The sequence below is a fragment of the Vollenhovia emeryi genome, unplaced genomic scaffold (genome assembly GCF_000949405.1).
Source record: "Vollenhovia emeryi isolate VEMERY1.0 unplaced genomic scaffold, V.emery_V1.0 DF939242.1, whole genome shotgun sequence".
Classification (NCBI taxonomy): Eukaryota; Metazoa; Arthropoda; class Insecta; order Hymenoptera; family Formicidae; genus Vollenhovia; species Vollenhovia emeryi.
Window position 1 is genome coordinate 433,158 of NW_011967124.1, and position 21,423 is coordinate 454,580.

The following is a 21,423-nucleotide window of genomic DNA, read 5'->3' on the forward strand; positions in this document are numbered from 1 at the left end:
CGTAAAATTACTTTACAAACATTCAAGCGCACGCATGTTAATTGCCATCAGACAATGGAATCGGATTAAAATTTTGTGTTTAAACAAGAGATAAGAACACGTTAATAGAATTTTAACGCAATTCAACGGAAAAAGATTTTAGTCGGACTAACGCTTTTCTCACGGAAATGCATTTCATCAACTCGTAATATAATATATATGAAAACACGTAAACGTAGATTGCGCAGTCACGGCTATCTTATCAGCACTAAAGTAGAACGTAATCTTACTATATCTTGGCACAATGGATGTATGTATGCGTGAGTCATTGAAAAGTGTACGAATCAGGTGAAGCATGAACGTTATACTGAGCGTCGTGAACAGCGATATCTTGTCACTGAGAGGATGAATTTTTTCGTTATTTTACTTATATTCCACGGTAAGAAATTAATGGGGCTGTGATGTGTATTATTTATAACGCATAGAACACACAAAAAAATAAATATATATATATTCCTCCCAGGAATAAGTTGGACGGTATCTCAACTCCGCATCCCGGACGAACTTAAGGAATGTTACGTGAATAATAACATGCACCATTTTCATCTTCCCATGAACATGCGCGTGCTCTTGGACATTATTCGCAAAGCAGAGACGTATTCCTACACTACGATGGATATCAGAACAATGTCATCTTCCTTAATACACAGGTATGAAATTTCCGACGCAAATCGAAATTCGCAATGTCCCAATTAGTTAAATATTTCCTAAAATATTCATGCAAGTGTTTACGTACATGAATATTTCATAACAGGACGTTTATAATAAAATGTTGATATATGTAATATTACAACAATATTCTCAAGTATATTCTGAAATACAGCCATAGACAAAATTATTAGGCAGTCTCCTGATCATTATACTGCAAATCTAAGTTATGCTACTTTTATCCATATATGTATACGTGTAATTTGGTGAAGCACTTTTTATACACTTCTTTCCGTTTAAATTGTTTAAATACATAATTGTCTAATCACCAAAAGATATATTCTTGAAAGTTTCGTAATGTTTATTAATTAATTTAACTTGGTATATTCTCAGGATATTCCATATGTTATACATATTTCTGAAAGTTGCGCAATCTTTATTCATTTAAAACAAAATATAAATTAGGCTCATGAGATAAAAATCAATATAAATAAAAAGAGGCGAATAGAGCCGGATGTTCGTGCTTTGTTTATATATATTCAAAATTTTTTATGTATATCAGATGTAAACGTTTCAACCTGACATCAGGCCTTCTTCGCCATTTGATGATATCATTACTTTTGTAGAGAAGATACTTTTGAGGAGGGAGAAGGAGAGAGATAATTCTACATATTTATAAATGCTTATGCATGAAAATTTTTGTATCGAGATCCTGAGAAAAATTTTTACCAACGATAAATTTATTAAATTAAAAATTTTGCATTGTACCTACATGCGCTAAATTCGTATTGATAAATTATTACATTACTACATTTGAACTGTATGAAGGGGGAATACATGTATAGAGGAGGAAAATAAAATGTAATTTGTATATGTGTATTATTAATTTGAAATTTAATGAAGTAAATTTATATTATAAATTCAACTTTGTTGTGCGACCTTGTTCCTTTGTGTATTGTATTATGCAGACACACATGACACACACATATATTCCTTTTTTCATACGTGTTAGATTTAAGCTTGATGGCATCAAACATTATAAAGATGTACAAGAAAGGGATGGAATACTTCCTTTTGGGCAGTCTGGAAGACAAAATATCAAATATAAATTGATAAAGGAATTAGTTCCAGGAAAATCGGAATTCTTTCCGTTCGACGCGCTCACGGCGATAGAACGGTGCACTTTACATCAAGCTATCTCAAATACAATAATGAAAGAAGATTCACGTGGCATGAATACATTATGTGAAGACATCGGACAGAAATTAACAGGTAACGCGTTTTTATTTATTTGCAAATACTTTATAAAGGATTATATACTCTTTAAAGGCTTTGGATATTGTGATATAGGTAGAATTTTATATGCCAATCTGTGGAATTGTCCGAGGGAATACGGAGTGATTCTTACGTCGTATGGAACTATTGCTCCAGGTGCTATTATAGGAGCCATCGCTGCTTCTCTTGAGCATCAGAATGTTGGATTAGATGAAATCATTAACGCAATAAAGAAATCTGGATTAGATGAAAGCATTAACAATTTCGGTATTGCATTTGTAATTATTATTAAAAATTAAATTATTTATTATTTATTATTATTAGAGATTTGAAAGATTATCTCCTTAAGCAAGCTATACATAGTATAATAACAGATTTGTTTTGATATTGCAACATATACATATGTGTCCCTATTAAACTCGTATTTTGCTATAACAAACTTTTTACTTATTGTGTACATACATTTTAAATATATTCTTTTTTTCATTTTAGAAAAACCTACCACTATAGCTAGCGTGACTTACATTGAAGACGTTGACTTTATTGTACCAAGAAATGAAATAATTCATGATAGATCAATGCCACATCTTTACTCGCTTGAGCCACTAAAATTAGACAACGTATGGCTAACAACGATTGCAGGTGAATAATTTTACCTAAATGGCAAATGTCACTTGTCATCTTAGATCTTTGACCGTAACTGAAATTAAAAATTTTAATAATATATAGTTTTTAAAACAACCTACACTGGCCAATGTTTTTATTTAAAAAAACGACGTGTGACGGGGGTGATAAAATTTGAACAATTTTTTCATTAAAATATAAGGATATTCTTCGTTGTTAGTAAGCTGTGTACATACAAGCAAGAGAGTAATTACACTATACGTTATTACGTATTAATAAATATCAAGAATAAATGAAGATAAATATTAAATAAATAAATAAACTTACATATTAGTAAAAAAATGATTGCACCCTTTGGTTGGAGAGTGCAAAGTCAATTAAAGTTGCATTGTTAAAAATTTTTTTAATAAAATCTTTCAGGTGATCTAGCAGAGATGACAGTATACCAAGGACCTATATTATACTCCGATATGGAACTTGGAGCCACCGGATTTTGGAATAACACTATACGTCCTGGTGTTTATTATTTAAAAAATCAAAATGGTTACTTTGATGCCACTCGTGCTGAGATAGTCGGTGATATCGATGGTAATCATCCTTGCAAACAAATACATCAATTCCCTTAATTTTTATAGAAAAAAATACGGTCTTATATTGTACATTTGTAAGCGCAATTTAAGGTCCTTTTCCCTTGGATTCATAGGTCTCATCATAGCGAATAAAGTACACACCTGGGTAAACGACTTTTACAGTCTTCGTTTGAGTCAAATTCTTGATATGTATTACTCCGATGAAGGTATAACTTTATTTAATGAAAACATGAAAGTCTGTGACCGGAAGAAGGCTTTCTCGTATGTTGTATCAAGAACGCTTTTGCATGAGCAGGTTTTTTTTTTCATACATTTCAATGTAATATAGATGCTAAAATGCAACATACGCCAAACAAATAAAACTCTATTATTTTTAATCGTTTGTAACAGACGTGCGCCGCATCTCATCTTTTGGCCTACCTTAACGATATCGTATTCAAATCTCCAGGGGCTCTTAAACGACTGGTCGATCATGCAATTGCTAAATTCTTAGTTTATGCAAACGATCACCTTTTAACAGAATTACTCTGTCGAAACGAAAAACGTTATCCACAAGTAGAAGCGTTGATCTCATTCGACGGTAGTTGGACTGAGGAATATACAATGGATTTTGTTGCGTAAGTCGTGACTTGTTTAAGGACCACAAACAAATTTTTTTGTGAATTAATTGGAACCAGAATAGGTATTTCTTATAGATTTTGCATCTCTGAATTCAGATTTGTAGCCTGTTTTATTCCGTCACGTTCAACTTTTTAAATAATTAATCAAAATAGTGAAATTCACAGATTCTTCACTATCTAAAACAATCAGACGTCACAGGGTAAAACAAGCTATTGGAACCAGTTAATTTTTCAAAAATTTTTTGCTGGTCTTGTGTAATGATTATTAATCAATTTAATTGATAACTTTTTTACCTCCATTTTATCAGAGCCTTAATAGATGACTTAGATGTATCAATGTACGGCTCAAAAATGGGAATTTTACACGGTGCATCGGGACAATGGTTGCTCAATGTAACAAGCAGTCCTAGTCTTGCTTATTACGCTATATCTAACTTGAGGAATATTTCATGCAAGTTCTCTCTCTATATTGCTTTACATTTCTTGTCCATTGTCTGGTAAGACTGATATTATACATATTTAAATAGGGCCCACGCATTTAGATTTCATTACAACGTTGAATGCAATATCCAATTATTTAAATGAAACCTGGGAGACAAAATGGCAACATCATACAATAGGAAGCCTCGGTCAAGTGATCGTGATATTAGCTCCATTGGCTCAGTTCTCTGAATCAGACCAGCAGACAATTTTAAAACTATTAAAAGAGATGAAGCATCTTCATCCCGGTAATTCGCATTTCTATATCTCCTTTCACTAGAGATAAAATCAGGTTTGATATGTATTTAAAAACCAAGTCAAATCCAATAATCAAGTTTCATTTTCCATTTTCTAGAATTACAGTAATATTTATAAAAAAAATATTCCATACTAGTTTTAAATGTTAGAATGAATACTTTTATGAGTAGTACACGAACTCTAAAAATGAAGGGGGTCCCAGGTTCGAATCTTGTAAAGTAGTATTTTTCGTAATAAGATTTCTTTACACTATATAGAGAGGGAGACTGTATTTAATGACAGGTATAGCATTTGAAAATTAGAAATCGTTTATCGATTTAGAATATACATGACTGTGTTATATGTCTGAAAGTAACGCGCGCAGGACAGGTTGAAAAAATAGTATATGAATTCACATATATATTAGGTTTAAATTATCGGGCTACCTCTTGCTCGGACCTAAAACTTGATTGGTGTTCTCGTATCCCATTCGTTTTCTATCTTATTGGTCCTGATTTAACTTTATTTGTCTAAGAATGAAGATTAAAGAATATAACGTGTAAAGATTTTAAGTAACTGGTATTCTGCATTTTGTAGGACACAATGTGTCCTTGTATTTTGAAAAAGAGAGCTGAGAGAGAATAAAACGAGAACAAATAATATTTATATAATATTTGAAAAATGTGTGAGAATAAGATAATCAAATATATATTCTAGTTAACATTGTTACAATATTACAGAGCTATATTTTTTATATTACGTATCGGAATACAATTCACATCTTTTTCAACCGTTTCTATTATCAGAGCAAGATCATTTAATACTTGGCCCCGATATTGATGCCATTGCACAATATCTGTCACCGTGTAAGTATTGTAATGATTACAAAACAAGTATTAATCATTTATGTGCTTATAATTTATAACGTTTTTTAATTAAATACTCATACATATTATATTTTAGTACCGCGAACTCTGAAGCCAGTAACTATGTCGAAACTTGATACAGAACCAGAATTCAAGGATGAAATAGAAAATTATATAAGTCCTTCTAAATCAGTTACATATATGTTACATTCACAATATACAGCTGATATGAAGATAACAATTACAGTCAGTATTTTTTAAGAATTATATAATTTTTGTTGTTTCGTACAAAAAAGAAATAAGAATGCGAAATGAAGAAATGAAGTGCGAAATTTTCGGCATTGCGGGTCAAAAATTTGAGACCATTCCAATGAAACATTGCTTAAAAATGGTAATAGTTTTCAATGAATGGTTTCAAACTCGTGGCCGACAATATGTACAAAACATTTATCCAAGTACTTGCTTTCTATAATTTCATGTTATTTATCAGAATTATATGCTTTGATGAACGAGATTCGTGATTCATTGACATTTCTATCAGGTCCATAATTTTGGCTACGGAACGATAAAAGCTTGTTTTTGGAATCAATTCGATGGGGAAGAAGCTATGGCATGTCGACAGTTTGATGCGCATAAGGGAATTAGCTTACTCAACAACTACCAATGCATTGATACACGTTGTCCTCACATATATCTTCGTATACAAAACGCCACTTCCTTTAACAAATGCGCAGGTAAAGTCTCTCTACTCGGATAACAAAATCTAGATTACAAATTTTTTTCGCTTTACGCAAGTTTCTATTTTTATTTTTTATGTCTCATTTTGTTTTGTGTTTCAGAAATGGAATGTAGATCACCGGATCAAGTGAGATATATCATAAGGATGCAAAATACATACAACTCTGCGGAAAAAAAGATATCTCTAAATGTATTTGTAACTTTTTACTTATATTTACAATTAGTTATATTTAATATATAACGATCTTGCTTAATCAAATTAAAGCGTCTTAAGATATCAAAATTTATTTTAATCCTAGAATAGGCGCGCGCGGTCTCACAGACCGACCGCGACGCAACACAAAAAGTTGTATATGCATCCAGCGCGTTGAAATTTTCCATCGCTTCTCCTGTTTGTTTTTCATGCCAAGAACGGCAGCTAGAGGTTAAGGATTCGATACTTTTTAATATTAATTTACAGCGCAGATACAAAATGCTGATGCAAACAGTCGACATGAATTTAACAAGAGATTCTAATGCGCCATTAATAGCAGAGAAATAATGTAATGGTAATAATAGTGAAATTGCTTTGCAACTCTCGATATTCATACAACAATCTTCCTTTTCTTTATTACATACAAAAATATAATTGTGATCGTACTCATGAATATTTTATACATCAATAGCTTCGATAAGCATATTCATATATTAACTTTATGAGAAATTGGAAATTACTGGAAGCAGCGAGTTCCCCGAGCTCAGGTTCCTTGAGAAGCATATCGATATGTGGCAAAAATTCATCTGCTTTCCCACCTAAAACGACAAAAGTGTCATATCAATTTATAAATCTCGTTGAATACTTGGATTGTTCGAAAAAGATTGTTGTAATTGTTTTTCGTCATTTTTTGGAATACAATCCCGTTTGCCGAATTATTTCATCACGTAACAACTGGGAGAAATTTTTACAATGAAAATTAAGTATACCAATCAGTTATTATAATTCGAAATGATGACATCTGCCGGTCAGACTGGATCTTATCGATTGTTAGTCTGGTCTGTGCACCGATTATTTGTTGGCTTTAAAGACCGATAACACGCTAAATTTACAAGCAGACCCCGAAAACTTGAATGTAATATACGACTGTGTAATCAAAACTGTATAGTTTGCAATATCACCTTGTATTGTTCTTAAGACATGACTAACAAATTAGTTGGACTACCACAGTGCTCACACGTGTATACATATATTTAACTCGACTTGGGTTTTTACTTATTAACCTACACTATTTCATAACTTGTTGTTGATTTGCAGTATCACTCGAAAAGGACCTAAAATAATAGAGTCGAAACGTTGTGTAATAAACTAATAAAATAACTAGCCAGTTGGGTCGACTATAAGTTTCCCGTCTCAAGTTTTAATCATTATTGGTGACAATAAGCAAACTCTCCTTTCGTTAATATACTTAATTTTGATTGCAATAAAATTTCTCCAACACATATCATAGTTGTAATATGCGTTAAGATAACTCTTTAAATTCAATTAAATTTAAAATGACAAAATGACATGATTCAGAGCAATATATAATAAATTACAGAATCGTATTCAACGCCTAAAAAGACTGAGGGGAAACAATTACCTTCGGCGGTATGCATTTTGTTTTGTTTTGTTATTAGCGTGTCGTGAATTGTGAGCTTACCCATAAAGTAGGCGAGATCCATCAACTTGAAAAATAGGGTTTCCTGAACTTGTTGCTCGGGATTCTTCTCCATGTTGTCCCACTGATCTCGCCGAGCAGCGCGCGCCCAAATTTGCAGTCTCAGAGCCAACTTGTCCTCTTCGTGCTCCACATAATCGAGCAAATCGAGAGCCTTCTTGAAATCGTATTCATTGGCGATGACGTTGTCGCTCGAGGTGTACAAGACGATTAATTCCCTCGGCGTGAGCACTCGTAGCTTCTTGATATCATAGCCGTACGTCGTGAGCACTTGTGCCGGTAGATCCTCTTGGTAAGCTATTAGCGTCAACTCGTTGTCGATCGTCTTGACGCAGTCCAGCACTTTATCCCCCGGCTCGACCGGATCGGATTCGTCCGACGCGAGTAGCGCCAGCTTGGCTAACGAGAGCATAGACTTTTTACGGGTGACCAGCTCAGACTCCTGAACCGCCAGAGTGTGAAGCGTATTGGCGGCGAATCGCAGCTCGCCGGTCAGTGCCGCTTGCACCCAGGACAGGGTGGGATGCTCCGACAGCTTCTCCGCCAGCTCCGCGGTACCGGCACGCCTGCATCTCTCGACCAGCTGCCCCTGGCGTCCGTCCCTCACGTACCAAGAGAACAAGAAGCCGGCAAAGTCCTGGGCCGCAAACTTGTCGACGTAACCGTCCAGCCGGCTCTTGTTGTCGGTCAACTCGCAGATCTGCATGAGCGAGGGAAAGTCGCAATATTTCTCAGCAAGCATGGCGGCATTATCGTATTGCTCCTCCTTGATCAGTGGCTGTATCAGATTGGCACGTTCCGTCTCGTATTGCTTGAGGAGAACCTCGAACCTCTCCGTGCCGCAAATGCTCTCCAAGTGGCACTTCCTCCCGTCCAATATCAGATCGATCAGGCTGACTAGTTGCTCGTACAGCTCGTTCCTCACAGCGGAGTCGCCGGTCGTGGTCACGCCGTGCTTAACGGTGACGCTCTGCATCGTGTTGAGGCAGTTTCTTAAACCGTCTTTACCCGGCGCGGCCGTCCAAGGTAGGTACTCGGTTATCTCGGAGAACTTGGCGGGGGCGAAGCGCTCGGCGTTGTACTGGCGGTACTTGACCACCTCGTACAACACGGCCAATAAAATAGCGTTGACCTGTACAATGTACCGTCCGATCTGTTGCAAGGGCCTCTCGGACTGCGCGACCTCGTGCGCCTTCTCCACTAGGATCGGCAGGAAGAGGTGCACCGCGCTCACCTCGCGATAAAACACGTCGCGCGCCGTAAGCTCCTCCGACACGTACGCTTCCTTCTGACTCAACGTCTGCTCTATCACCCCGTCCACGATCTCCGCGTATCTGGCTTGTAGACTGTACAGTGTCAACGCCGCGACCATCTTCTCCGCGTACTCGCCGAGCACGTGGGACGTGGACGTGATAGTTGCGCGGCACGTGACCGCGCAGAACCTGTTCCACAAGCTGTGCTCCTTTAGGAACACCACGAAGAGGTCCAACGCCTTCTGTTTACCCTCCAGCTGATGCGGTATTTGCATGGCGGTGACCGCGTTCACAGTCATCGACAGATCCCTCTGGTGAGCCCATCTCGGATCGTTGGCCGGGAAATCGTCAATCAGGTCCTTCGCGACCTTTAAAACGAGCGTGTCGAGAGTGGCGTCGATATCCATCACCGGGTCCTCCTGCAGAGGAAACAGCTGCGAGAGAATCTCGTCGCACTGCGCCTTATTCTGCCGCAGGCTCAGGAGAAAGGCGGCGCGTAATTGCGTGGCCGCGTCGGAGCTGCAGTACATATCCTGCAGTTGATCGTTGCTTATAAGAGTGGAAAAGTTTTGGGCCGTCTGATTGACCTTGTAGGTGTAGTCCATGCTCACGGTGGCATCCGTGTATCCGGCATTGAAATCCTGCATCGCGAAATCCACCGGCGTGATGGACACAAGACCGATGCTTTTCGTGAACAATACCGGAGTCGACGAGCATATCGCACCGCCGAGTATACCGTCCTCGCCGCCTCTCACCAGCTCGATCTTATCCTGCTCGACTTGGGACGCGGTGTTAACCACGAGAACGTCGTGCCGGTTGTATATCACTGCCTCCCAGCCACACAGTATAAAGTGATACGAGACCAACCACGATTCTATATCGTTGTGATAAAATATCGGGTCGAATTTGACCGGTATGAACCATTTGAACGAATCTGACAATGCCGTGCCGGCCAAGGGTAATAATCCAAGCGCAAAATGAATTTCTATGGATATGTCGGAGCAATAGGCCGCCATTAAAAGGACTATCCCTTCCTCGCATGTCTGCATATCGACGAACCACGTATTCATGCTTTGTGGACTCGATTCCCAAATTTTCCTCTGGAACGCTTGCTGAACGATATGAGTAATGTCCTCGTCAAATTCCATCTTCTCATGTTCGTCGCGGGTAAAGAGCCAGTACTGTAAGGAGGATCCAGCGAGAATGAGAACTCTCGAGCTCCTCTGGTCCAGTTGCGTGCACGTGACCTTGACCAGTTTGGTCTCTGTGACGGGCGATTGCGGTATCGCTCCGAAAATTAGGCTAGTCATTCGGCGACCTATGCCGCCGAGCCAGCCCTGACTCGTCCGGAGCACCTGGCATGCAATATTGTTCTTGCCATTGTTGAACTGCGGTTGCAAGAGCGCCACCGTACACGTGGTTGTGGCTAGAATGCATCCATGGCCTGGTACGTGAATAAGGCAGTCTACTTCCTGCCCTGCGAGTTCAGCGCTGGTCTCCACGGAAGATCCTTCGTGCGCCACGCTCGCCCAATAACGCACCACTCCTTCTGGCGAGACTGCCATGCAGCTAGGAACCTGTGGAGAATGCACTAAGATGACTTTGCACTTTGCACACAGGTGGCGAATCTTTTACCTGGTGACCAGGCGGTACCCAAACCGCTATGCAATCAGCTTTATGGGCCAGATCGCTTTGAGGTAACAATAATTCGCGACACTGCGTCTTAAACGTCCTCCTTTGCTTGGAATCGCGAATATTCGTTTTACATTGCCATACAAGCAATTTGCGGCCGTAGACAAGCCAGGCCCAACCTTGGACAGATACGTTAACGCTGACGGCTGTATTCCGATCTAGAAATGTCAACGCCTCGGTGACTAGAACCGGCAATGGAGAGCCAAAGCTTTCCACCGTGTGGCTCTGCGTCCTGCATATTACTTGGACGGATTGATTCGTCCGTCCAGAGACGCTCGTTGTGCTAAAGTCGAAATAAGATCTAAATCGCTGGTTTAATGTAAAAATTCCAAGTGCTTACGAAGGGAGGTACTTACGAACTGTTCTTCTTGAGCGATTGAATTATTGACATTCGCTTCCTAGGGGAGGCCAACGTTCTTCCTGATGGACTTGCTATGTTCGTACGATCCATTTTCTTAGTAAATGTCTCGAGGAAATATCAACCTTTTCTCAAATACAGTGGAATTGTCTTTATAAAGCCTTAATAAAAGATGAAAATCTATGACAAACGGTATTCGATTTCGCGGTTTTCAAGTTAGGTTAGGAGCGCTTACTGATTGTTACTGATGGAACTAGATTCTAGGGGCTTCTCAACTACTCCTGCCTTTATTTGCGTCCATCAGTAGGCGCCTTAAAGTGTGGCAATCTAGTTTTAAGTCACATACCTACTATTCACCAGATATCTTGTCTCTTATTGACACGACTGTGATCTCTTCTCTCGTAGGATTTATCCAAATTTTGCAAGTGCTCGCAAGTGCTGCACAGGACACGCGAAGAGTCGAAGACGAGGGGTGAAATTGACAAACGCCACAGCTAGTGAACCTATGACATTTGGAAAATTTACTCGAGCGGAAAATACACTGCTGTCTGTCATGTAGTACGATGACGTATAGTCAAGCTCATACAGAGTACTTATTTTTTTTCAACTCTTATCATGGGATCTAGATTAAGGCAAGTCTCTTTTTTCCTCCCATGCACACAATCGTACGTGCTAATATTCCTTTCGAGCGAGACACGAAGGCATAGTTTCACCTTTGCGCCATAGATGTGCTTTTGCAGTACGGACAGTTTCCGATTCGTTCAATAAAGAATACATTTTATATTTTCCTTTATACGCGTTTGCACAATTTTTTTTCCCAATATGCAAAATCCAATCGTCAAGTTTGATTTTCGAGAATTGGAGTAATATGCCAGAAGAAATATTTCATACATTGCACTTGAGAATCAATTGCAACTAATTTTGAATTTTATTGTAGAATAAACACTTGCTCAAATTCAAATATACGATTAAGGACCTTTATGAGTAGTAATTTCAGCAATCTACTATTTTTTATACAAACGTTTCAATAGAAACAACTACTCGCTGAAAGCCTCTAAAGTTTGTGTCTACTTAAAAATACTGTCGAAATCGTTACTGGTGACAATAAGCAAACTCTCCTTTCGTTAAAAATACTGCTCTTATCTTTCTAAATAATGGCATCTTTTATTCAGACTGTATAAACGTCGGTACTTTCTCTGATATTTTCAGGGAAAATGTCAAACAGCTGTTTGAATGCTTCTGTGAAGTAGCCGCACCAATAGGGGAGAAGCCAGCTTGGATACTGCAAAAGTATCCCAATTCCTTTTTGGACCAAGAGATACTTAAATCCGTTCCTAAATTTGCATATCCTTGTGAATTTGAAAAGTATATCGACGTCAATTACCATGTAACTGTACACCTCTATCCACCTGTAATACATATTTCTGTTTTAGTTTGTTGGTGCAGCACTTTTCGTTTGTGCTTACCAGCATAGATTCGAAATGGACCTTTGGATTCTGCCGTCACGATCCCAAAACAGAAACGGCTTTAGTGGTCCTGAGCGCGCTTCCATGGCACGAAACATTTTACAAGTTAGTAAATACGTATCAAACGGTCATTAAAACTCATTGAAATATTAAACCGCATTTTCATCGTAGACTGTTGAATCACATTGCGTCCTTGACCAGCAATGCCAGCGGAGAAGATCTCTGCAAGTTTCTTGAAAATGTACATACGTGTGGAGTTCCAGTGCCTGGAAACTCAATATCTATCCCTTTACCAAATTCCACAGTGGTAAGCCCGCGAAATAAATGAAAGGATTTACCTGTTGTTTGATATTAAATTACTTTCAACGCATATTTTATTCCTTTCAGAATTTTATTTGTCAAAGTCCAAAACAGTTTCAACTACCAAGTATTCCCGAGAATGTGAGTAATATTGTCAACAGCTGTTTTGAAAACAATATTAAGACTATTTAGTAGAAGAGAGAAAATTGTTGTCAGACATCTCTAAATAGTGGTTTTACTGTTTCAGCGCAACTTGACTGAATATTATAGCGCCGTAGATTCGCACAATATGATGATGATATTCGCGTCTATGTTGTACGAACGCCGTATCATTTTTATTTCGAAACGTCTATCGAGATTGAGTGCATGCGTACAGGCATGCAATGCTTTAATTTATCCAATGATTTGGCAACATATATACATCCCCGTTCTGCCGTTGTCATTAATAGATTATTTATTAGCACCTATGCCATTCCTGATTGGAGTGCCTACCCTAACGCTTCAGGTAGCTACAACAAAAGTGTCTCTCCCTTTCAGAGTGGATTTCAAATAATACCTAATAAATAATTAATATAATGCTTGCAGAAAATACCCAAAAGTGATTTAGGAGAAGTTGTTATTTTAGATGCCGATAATAATACAATCGAGTCGCCATTTCAAGATCTGGAGTCCTTACCTCAAGACGTAGTGCGTAAAGCGATATACAGCTATGACACAATAAGATAACGTATCTTTAAGGATTAATATTTGTCTTAAGTAATGAAATAAAAAGTTTCTGTGTTGCAGGTGACGAATTTGAAGAAAGCATTACGCAACAGACCAGCTCTTCTCGGAGATGGCGTGTCAAGAGCATTTTTGCGCGCATTGGTGCAATTAACCGCGGGTTATAGAGAAGCGTTAACTTTACAGCAGGGCGAGCGTATTACGTTCAATCAAAATGCCTTTGTTGAAAGCAGGCCATCCTCTATGCAGCCCTTTTTACGAAAGATGTTGGAGTTGCAAATTTTTCAACAAGTAAGTACGTTATAGATGTAGCATACTTGTAACCATCTGACGCAATGTAATAAATATTCGGTGTATTTCCAGTTTATAGAGGAAAGATTGAACATGCTTAATTCAGGACTCGGTTTCTCGGACGAGTTCGAAATGGAAGCCTGCAGTTATTCAGCTAAATCGAGTAGTAAATTTATGCAGCAATACAGGGAATGGACTTACACTATGCGAAAAGAGAGCTCTGCATTTTTCCGTAGTGTAAAAGATAAGGCATGTTACGTTAACATTTCAATTAGATTCCAATATCTAGTATTTGCCTTTATTAGAAAAGAGAATAAAATATTCTGCTACCTTTGATTACAGGCTAATCCAGCAGTTAAATATGCTGTTAAGTCAGTAAGTTAAAGCGCATTACTTTATTATACATTGTATCCGAGTATATTATTTATTTGATTGATTATAACCCCCTATTGTGAGATAGTAGGCTTTCAACATTCAAATTCAATCGAAAAATTTTCTTTGCAACGATCCAACAATTAATTTCCCACTAAACATTTCATTCCAAGGGCAATAAATTCACGATAGAACCAACAGATGATATTAATTTAGTAGAAATTCTGCTCATATTACGAGCTTGTCTCATAATAGGGGACTTGACTCTAGTAATGAAAGATGTTACAAAGAATGATATTCACAGATGAAGGATAAAGGCAAAGACATGAAAACGGCATATAAAGGATTAAAGTGGAAAGGTGTGTTCTCGTAATGTTGGTAATCTTTAACCTGTGACAAGTTCCCAGCAAACATAGAACATTGCCGCAACGGCAAATCTTTCGCGAAAATTTTCATGATATAAACTTGATCTCCTAGAACAATTTGGAACAACTTTTACAATTTTGAAATTTCAAAAATGCGGTGCTAACTTTACACAGGCTAATCTTTATTACTATTATATTAGTAAGTATAATAACAAATATTTGGAGGACAGGACGGTCTAATAGAAGTGAAACCAGTATGAGATTTCACCAGCCACGATCGGCTCCCAGCTCGCCTACATTAGATAGAAGACCTATTGAATTTACATCTCCACCAAAGTCTCCAAATGGTGTAGCAGCGACAACTAGTTACCGAAAGGACCTGCGTTTGCGGAATAGTAATTTCACTGATACGAGGTATAAATCATTGTTTATATAATGATTGGCTCTTGGTATAAAAATACAATATCAGTATAAGAACAAATTGTATCACTAATATAATTTGTTCCTATACTACTTAAATATTTTTTCATATTACTTTTAAAAAATTATAAAATGTGATCCCCCAAGTGATTTGCATAGCATATGTATATACATGTCACAAAATAGAACATAAAATCTCATAAAATATTCACTTTACATTATAATACTTTTACATACAAAATGGTAAAGAGAATTGATTTGTAGAGGAAAATCCCCTATTATGAATTCATTGCTTTTAGAGTGAGATCTGTTTAATGGAAAATTTATTGTTAGATTGTGTAATCATCGCGAAAAAAGATGGTGATTGAATTTGGATATTGAAAACCTGCTATCTCACAGATCTAACAATAAGGGGCTTTCCTCTATTAATGTGACATAATTTTTGGGATAATTAGTAGTTTCGGAAATACAGGTAATTGTATAAAAATTTTAAATTAATTTGAGTGGATATTAATAATTTTGTGTTTTATTTTATATATGTATATGAACAAGATATTTCATATAATCTTATTTTTTGTGAAAACTATGATATTAAGTGCAGCAAAGAGATTTTTCTTGTTTATTTTTTGTTGCAACCTTTAAAACTGATAAGAAGAAAGACACCATTTTGCCTTCTCCAGAGGGTTCAAGGATAATGTTTCTAAACCATTTCTAAAACCATACAGATAGCTTCCAATATTTTATACGAGACACTACGTGTACTGTAAGAGCACTTGCGAGATAAGTTTAAGAAATAGGATATATGTAATGGAAAATTATTGGAATTTTATTGTTATTTATATATTGCAGTAGAAAACAATACTCACCTTTAAGTCCTAGTTCTCCAGAAGAATCAGATTCTCCATTAGAGCGTATAAATATAGATCTTATGCACGAACTTCGAGATGTGATATTTCCAAATACACCGCCTGTGGATAGGACGGTAAGTCTTGTACAGTTTACACAATACTTGTACTATCTTGCAATTTACACAAAGAGGACAGTGTTATAGTTGTTAAAATCGATCAAGGTACATTCACATAAATAAACACGTCTTTACTCTTTTACAATTGCGCACATTTTCACGCTTTCAATTCTTGTCTGTAGCAAAAGAAATTTAATATATTGCAGGTAAATGTGATGAAATGTCAATCTTTTTATTAATAAATTATCCGTTTGCTTTAATTAACCGTATAAATCTCTGTTGCTTTATGTGAATCATTAATTTGCTTCTTTAACAAGTGACAAACCTCATCATTTTCATGTCCAACATTACGTTATGTGAGAAAATAGTTACGGCATGTCCTCACAAATTACGTTCCGAAATATTAGATGTATGTATGCATAAATGTGTTGAATTCGTAAGGAAATATTCTGCATGCTCGAATCATCCTTGTCCACCCAAATTTTTCATCGGCATTACCTCGTAATGTCCCCGATGTTTTAGCTACTATAATTCAAGTCATTTAAATATATGGTATATCTACTTGACTTGACAAAGCAGTTACTTGAATAAATTACGTTGTTATCTGTTAACACGTTAACTGATAAAATGTAACTCGTGCGTATGCACGCGAGTCACATAGTCACATATTCACATATCGAGGATCGGTAGCGATAAGATTGAGATATTTTATAGCTTGTATATTAGTTCTTGCAAAGAGGAAAAGTAAAAATTTGTCATGCATCACTTTCAGTTGAAACCAGTACGCAGTTTAGACAGCTTGAGACCTGCATGGAGTGGGCACTTACGGCACGGCCCTCCACCTAGTACTGTCATTACAGATTCACGCAAAGTTTCCTCGACCAAGCAAATTTTATTTTCCTCATCCTCTCATCCCCTTCCCCCAAACAATTCCATTAATCAGTCAAAACCGTTTACTTGTAATTCAGCAACTACAAAGTCAAACAGTACCGTGGAGATTGAAACATTATTTTCACTCGTCTCGTCTGCGTCACACGATAAAAGTGCTCGGCCAAGTCGATTTTTACACGAATTACATGTACGTGATGATTTCACGAAACCCGTCGTTAACTTATCATCGTGTATTCGTGAAAAGGAGAATGCAGAGTCTGAAGAGAGATTTTCTTTAAACGATAAAAAATCCAATCCGAAGGATATTTTTATATGTGCCGATCCAATTCCAAATACGTGGAATGGCGAGCCTTTCGATAGACCTTTCAAAACGTCGAATTTTCTTCACGAAGTAAACGAAGACGATCCTTTTGACACGAGTAAAGTATTTACGCCTACTTATTTGCAACAAGCTGTGTCACTTTTTCAATCCGCAATGCCCGCTCAATCGACGCCCACTCAATTTCATCCATTATTACATCCATCCGATACTACATCCTGCTCTGCACAGGCTAAGGTAAACATCATCGTTCACTATCTTTTATATCTATGAAACATTCCGATTTTCGTTCGTGATTGTTGGGCCCGTAAAGTAGGTAAAGATACAACACTCGAGTTAAGATTTACCGAGCTATCGTTCAATCACAAATACCGACTGAAAAAAAATTAACTTAACTAATTAATATCTTTTAATATCTGGTTCTTATCACCAATCAAACAACCTTAATTTCAAATCTTTAATTCGGTAGTGAAATCTTCAGTAAAGGATTGAAAAAGCAAAAACTCGGTAAATCTGTCTTTCTAAAATTAGCCTCCTATTTATAGTATGTCTATTGTCATGTTTTTGTCCATATCTTCAACTTTTAGCTGTGGCACATTTTGTAGCAATTCACGTTCGTTAAACGTACCAAATGGACAAGCAATAATGTCCAATAATTTTAGTAATGCGTATACAAAATAAAACCCGTTTTAATGTGTATTTACTTGAACTTTTTAGAAACAACTGTTTTGGAAAGAAAAATAAAAAATTTTACAGTTTCATAATGACATACAGAACATGCAAATCTTTTATAGTGTGAACTTTTTTACGAGATGCCAACGTCTATTCTTTTTTTAATAGAATTATAAATTTTTTCATTTTGATTCGATTCTTCAAATTATTCTACATTCCGTAAAACGATTCAAGTCACCAGAGAGAAATCAATGGTTTATAAAATGTTACGTTATTGTATGCTAATACACTTTATAAAACATAAAAATACTTGCTTTTCGATGACTTTAATATTTTTATGCACAGAATAATAAAATAAATAACATGCTGACACATTTCTTCTACACAGACGCACACTATAAAAAATTGTTATCATAGTTTCTTCCTGAAATAATTGAAATTTTTATTTCAAATATTTTTCCAAAATGAAAAACAATTGACATACTCGCGATAATAACTCATTTTGTATACAAAAGCTACACACATGTACTTACACTAGTCAATCATTACCATTGAAAAATAACATTTTGATACTGCAAATTGAAATTTTATTCTCTCACGTGATGAAATGCTCAATTCAGTTCGATTGATGAACTGAAAAGTAAATAATCGATATGTATTATTTTTTCTTACAGAATTCTCCCGACGTCCCAGATTTAATACGGCTAGATTCGACTAATAGCAACGACGATTTTGATCCGCTTCTATCTAAATCTTCGGAATTTCCGAACGCAAAACAGATGAGTCAATCGTTACATTTACCTGAAATGGGTGAAGGTCTTAGTAATCCCTTATACCCTTACTTTCAACAACCGTCGCACAAAAACGAGAAGCCGAAAACCTCCGATAACGTCGGTGATATGGATTTATTACAGGCGTATGGTATAGACTTTAATAAATTTAGTTTAGCCAATGGTGATAATTCATCTGTAATGAATACCGTCGCATGTAATCCAAGTGACAACAGTATTAATGATACGATGGATACATTCAGTTTAACGCTGAATGCACCTGCCATTAAATCACAAAATAATTGGACAAAGTTTGAGTAAATATTATTTTGTATACATATACATATACATGTATGTGTGTGTGTGTGTGTCTAATAATAGGTGTAACATCCGCCATGGGTAGATGGAGAGAAGAGTCTTTTACTTTTGTTTGTTACCTATATTTTGGGAGAGTATTAGGAGTGGTCTACAAATGATGCGTGACGCCAATTTCCGCACGCGTAGCAATTGTAAACGCTGTGCTGTCTTCTAGCCGACTTGTGCGAATGCACGCTGATTCACAGAGTTCTAGCAATTATAAATTTCTTATTATTCATTACAAAAATCGCAAAACGGTAAAAGGATTTCTATTCAGTGTAACACTCTTCATCTACCCATGGTAGGTATTGCACCTATTATCAGATACTCTGTATATCTAAAATATATAGCATGTATACGCACACGCACACATATCCTACATACATATAAATACTGTAGAAACCCTATACTGCAAAAACGTCGAAATCGAGTTACCTTTCTCAATTGTAATCCTCTCTCTCTCTAATTCACTCGTTTCCTCACTCTGTCCACAATTACGTGATTATGTAACAAATGTTGAATGGAAGAACTGATGATTCAAAATAAGGAGAATTTACAACACACACACGCGTGCGCGTGAATATTGTAATTGTAAATATACTTAATTGTAATTGTAAATTAGTACCTTTTTGTTATGTATTTAAATATCTTCCATTAAACATTCGCATTAGCCTCCCTTATAAAATCATCCCATCATGTCAGCCAATAGTTATCTTGCTATACACATAATTATCGCGCCGTCAATGATGTATACTTTTATACTTGCACTGTATACTTTTTGTATTAAAAACCAATGGCATGTACGTTTCGGTCAGTGTGATATTTTTATTTCTATTATGGCTATTATATAATCGATGTCTTTTCCGTTATATCGTTATTCGTTCACGGATTGTGCAGCGCAAGAATATTATCTTTTTTTAATACCAGCAGCACAATGACTCGTGATAATAAATTTGGACAAACCAAAAATTTAAGGATTTTAATACTTTAACGTTGATTGATATACATAATTAATATCTTAAAAATCCGCTGAAAAAGTACTATATTTTAGGCCTATTAATTTTGATTGAAGTTCAATAACTTCCAAATACTTTGAAGTAACGAAGAAATCTTCGGAGATACGATAAAGGATCGAAGCCTCGAAGCTTCGAAAAAGTAACATTCCTAGCGCTAACTTTACGAACGACTATCATCGCGGAGTTGGCAAATAATATTTCGTATATAAGGTTATCGTTGCAATTTATTTAAAAAAAATCAAAATTAGCAAGTAGAGCTTACGATTCAACACATTTTTGAAAATGAACCTTCGAAATCTTTTAAAACTCCGTATACGTAATACCTTCCACGATTTCTTCGTTACTTTGAAGTCTTTCGAAGCTTGGAAAAAGTAACAAGTATATTTGCAAAAAAAACGTATATTATAAATCATACAATACTGTTGCATTTTCTTACAGAATTCTAACGTATCATTAACATATAATTTCTACATGACATACATTACATACTTCTCTATCTACATTTTACCAAATTTTCATGAAATACTCAATTATATGAGTACAGTTTTATAAACATTTGTAGATGCTAGGTATAGCAGAACATTTAACTGTAATGAAAGCGACTGCATGTATGCTATAGTGAAGGAAACTAATTGTAAGTGTGAAACGAACGTACCGTACAATTTCATGATTTAGATTATTGTTAGATATATCAATTTTAATAAATGTTGCACATTTATTGGCAATGCTTTATAATAAATTAATGCGAAAAAATAAGATACACCATTTCTAGCATAATTATCATATTTTTTATTATCCCGTTATCGCATCCTACATATACAGGGTGTCCCATTTGAATTTGGACAGTAAAATTAAAATGTCGCAAAAATGAAGCCCAGCAAGCAAAATTGTTTCAGACAAAAATTGTTTAATGTCGAGGGGGACATAAGATGGTGTCATTAATTTGACCTTGAATAGTTGCTTGAGGGTGACGTGAAAGTCATCTTCAATTTTTTAAATAGAACCCCTATTGTTTATCATACTATCTTATTATACTAATTAATATGACCAACTTCGTATTTAATATACGAAACCAATGTACAACTTATACTTGCATCAACAATCATAATCGGCAATGACAAGTGCTGTGATAGTAGTTGTTATTCATGAAACTTGGGAGAGATGGGAAGTTTATATTGTCAAGATTAAACGAAATTACTGAACTGATCGGAAATTCTTCAGGGTCGCCAGCAAAAATTAAAAACATCAAAATTGGTTGACCATATCTGGCAATTTTAATGGTAAATTATCATGACGTTTCGACCATGGGTTTTGGTCCTTTTCAAGTGATCATATCTGTTACAATTCGAATTTTACAAATTAGTCACGTTTTCGTATTTGTGA

General features: G+C 36.3%; 3 protein-coding genes across 9 annotated transcripts; 2 read left to right on the top strand and 1 right to left on the bottom strand.

Moving 5' to 3' along the window:
• Nucleotides 1–280: 280 nt before the first annotated feature.
• On the top strand, nucleotides 281–6,400 carry LOC105560094. Of its 5 annotated transcripts, none has more exons than XM_012008885.1 (14): nucleotides 281–418; nucleotides 503–689; nucleotides 1,700–1,959; nucleotides 2,017–2,229; nucleotides 2,455–2,604; nucleotides 3,007–3,174; nucleotides 3,290–3,495; nucleotides 3,567–3,793; nucleotides 4,105–4,247; nucleotides 4,324–4,524; nucleotides 5,254–5,379; nucleotides 5,477–5,625; nucleotides 5,921–6,113; nucleotides 6,219–6,400. In XM_012008885.1, the coding sequence occupies exons 1-14, from the start codon at nucleotides 385–387 to the stop codon at nucleotides 6,356–6,358; spliced, it is 2,397 nt and encodes a 798-aa protein (XP_011864275.1). In that variant the 5' UTR covers nucleotides 281–384; the 3' UTR covers nucleotides 6,359–6,400. The 5 variants fall into 5 exon arrangements, with proteins under 5 accessions (XP_011864275.1, XP_011864277.1, XP_011864276.1 ...); XM_012008887.1 differs by having other exon boundaries at nucleotides 3,290–3,471; XM_012008886.1 differs by having other exon boundaries at nucleotides 2,038–2,229.
• Nucleotides 6,401–6,762: 362 nt separating this feature from the next.
• On the bottom strand, nucleotides 6,763–11,400 carry LOC105560096 (nuclear pore complex protein Nup133). 2 transcript variants are annotated; one of them, XM_012008891.1, is made up of 5 exons: nucleotides 11,350–11,400; nucleotides 11,113–11,275; nucleotides 10,700–11,039; nucleotides 7,794–10,641; nucleotides 6,763–6,909 (listed from the first exon to the last, which is right to left on the bottom strand). In XM_012008891.1, the coding sequence occupies exons 2-5, from the start codon at nucleotides 11,205–11,207 to the stop codon at nucleotides 6,776–6,778; spliced, it is 3,417 nt and encodes a 1,138-aa protein (XP_011864281.1). In that variant the 5' UTR covers nucleotides 11,208–11,275; nucleotides 11,350–11,400; the 3' UTR covers nucleotides 6,763–6,775. The 2 variants fall into 2 exon arrangements, with proteins under 2 accessions (XP_011864281.1, XP_011864280.1); XM_012008890.1 differs by having other exon boundaries at nucleotides 11,113–11,384.
• Nucleotides 11,401–11,493: 93 nt separating this feature from the next.
• Nucleotides 11,494–21,299, top strand: LOC105560097 (DENN domain-containing protein 1B). Of its 2 annotated transcripts, XM_012008892.1 has the most exons (15): nucleotides 11,494–11,746; nucleotides 12,324–12,479; nucleotides 12,548–12,685; nucleotides 12,752–12,887; nucleotides 12,968–13,021; nucleotides 13,128–13,385; nucleotides 13,466–13,567; nucleotides 13,667–13,894; nucleotides 13,967–14,143; nucleotides 14,237–14,269; nucleotides 14,571–14,625; nucleotides 14,862–15,045; nucleotides 15,901–16,033; nucleotides 16,788–17,462; nucleotides 18,572–21,299. In XM_012008892.1, exons 1-15 carry the CDS (start codon nucleotides 11,730–11,732, stop codon nucleotides 18,986–18,988), a joined length of 2,763 nt encoding a protein of 920 aa, XP_011864282.1. In that variant the 5' UTR covers nucleotides 11,494–11,729; the 3' UTR covers nucleotides 18,989–21,299. The 2 variants fall into 2 exon arrangements, with proteins under 2 accessions (XP_011864282.1, XP_011864283.1); XM_012008893.1 differs by lacking the exon at nucleotides 16,788–17,462 and having other exon boundaries at nucleotides 11,504–11,746.
• The last annotated feature ends 124 nt before the right edge of the window (nucleotides 21,300–21,423 follow it).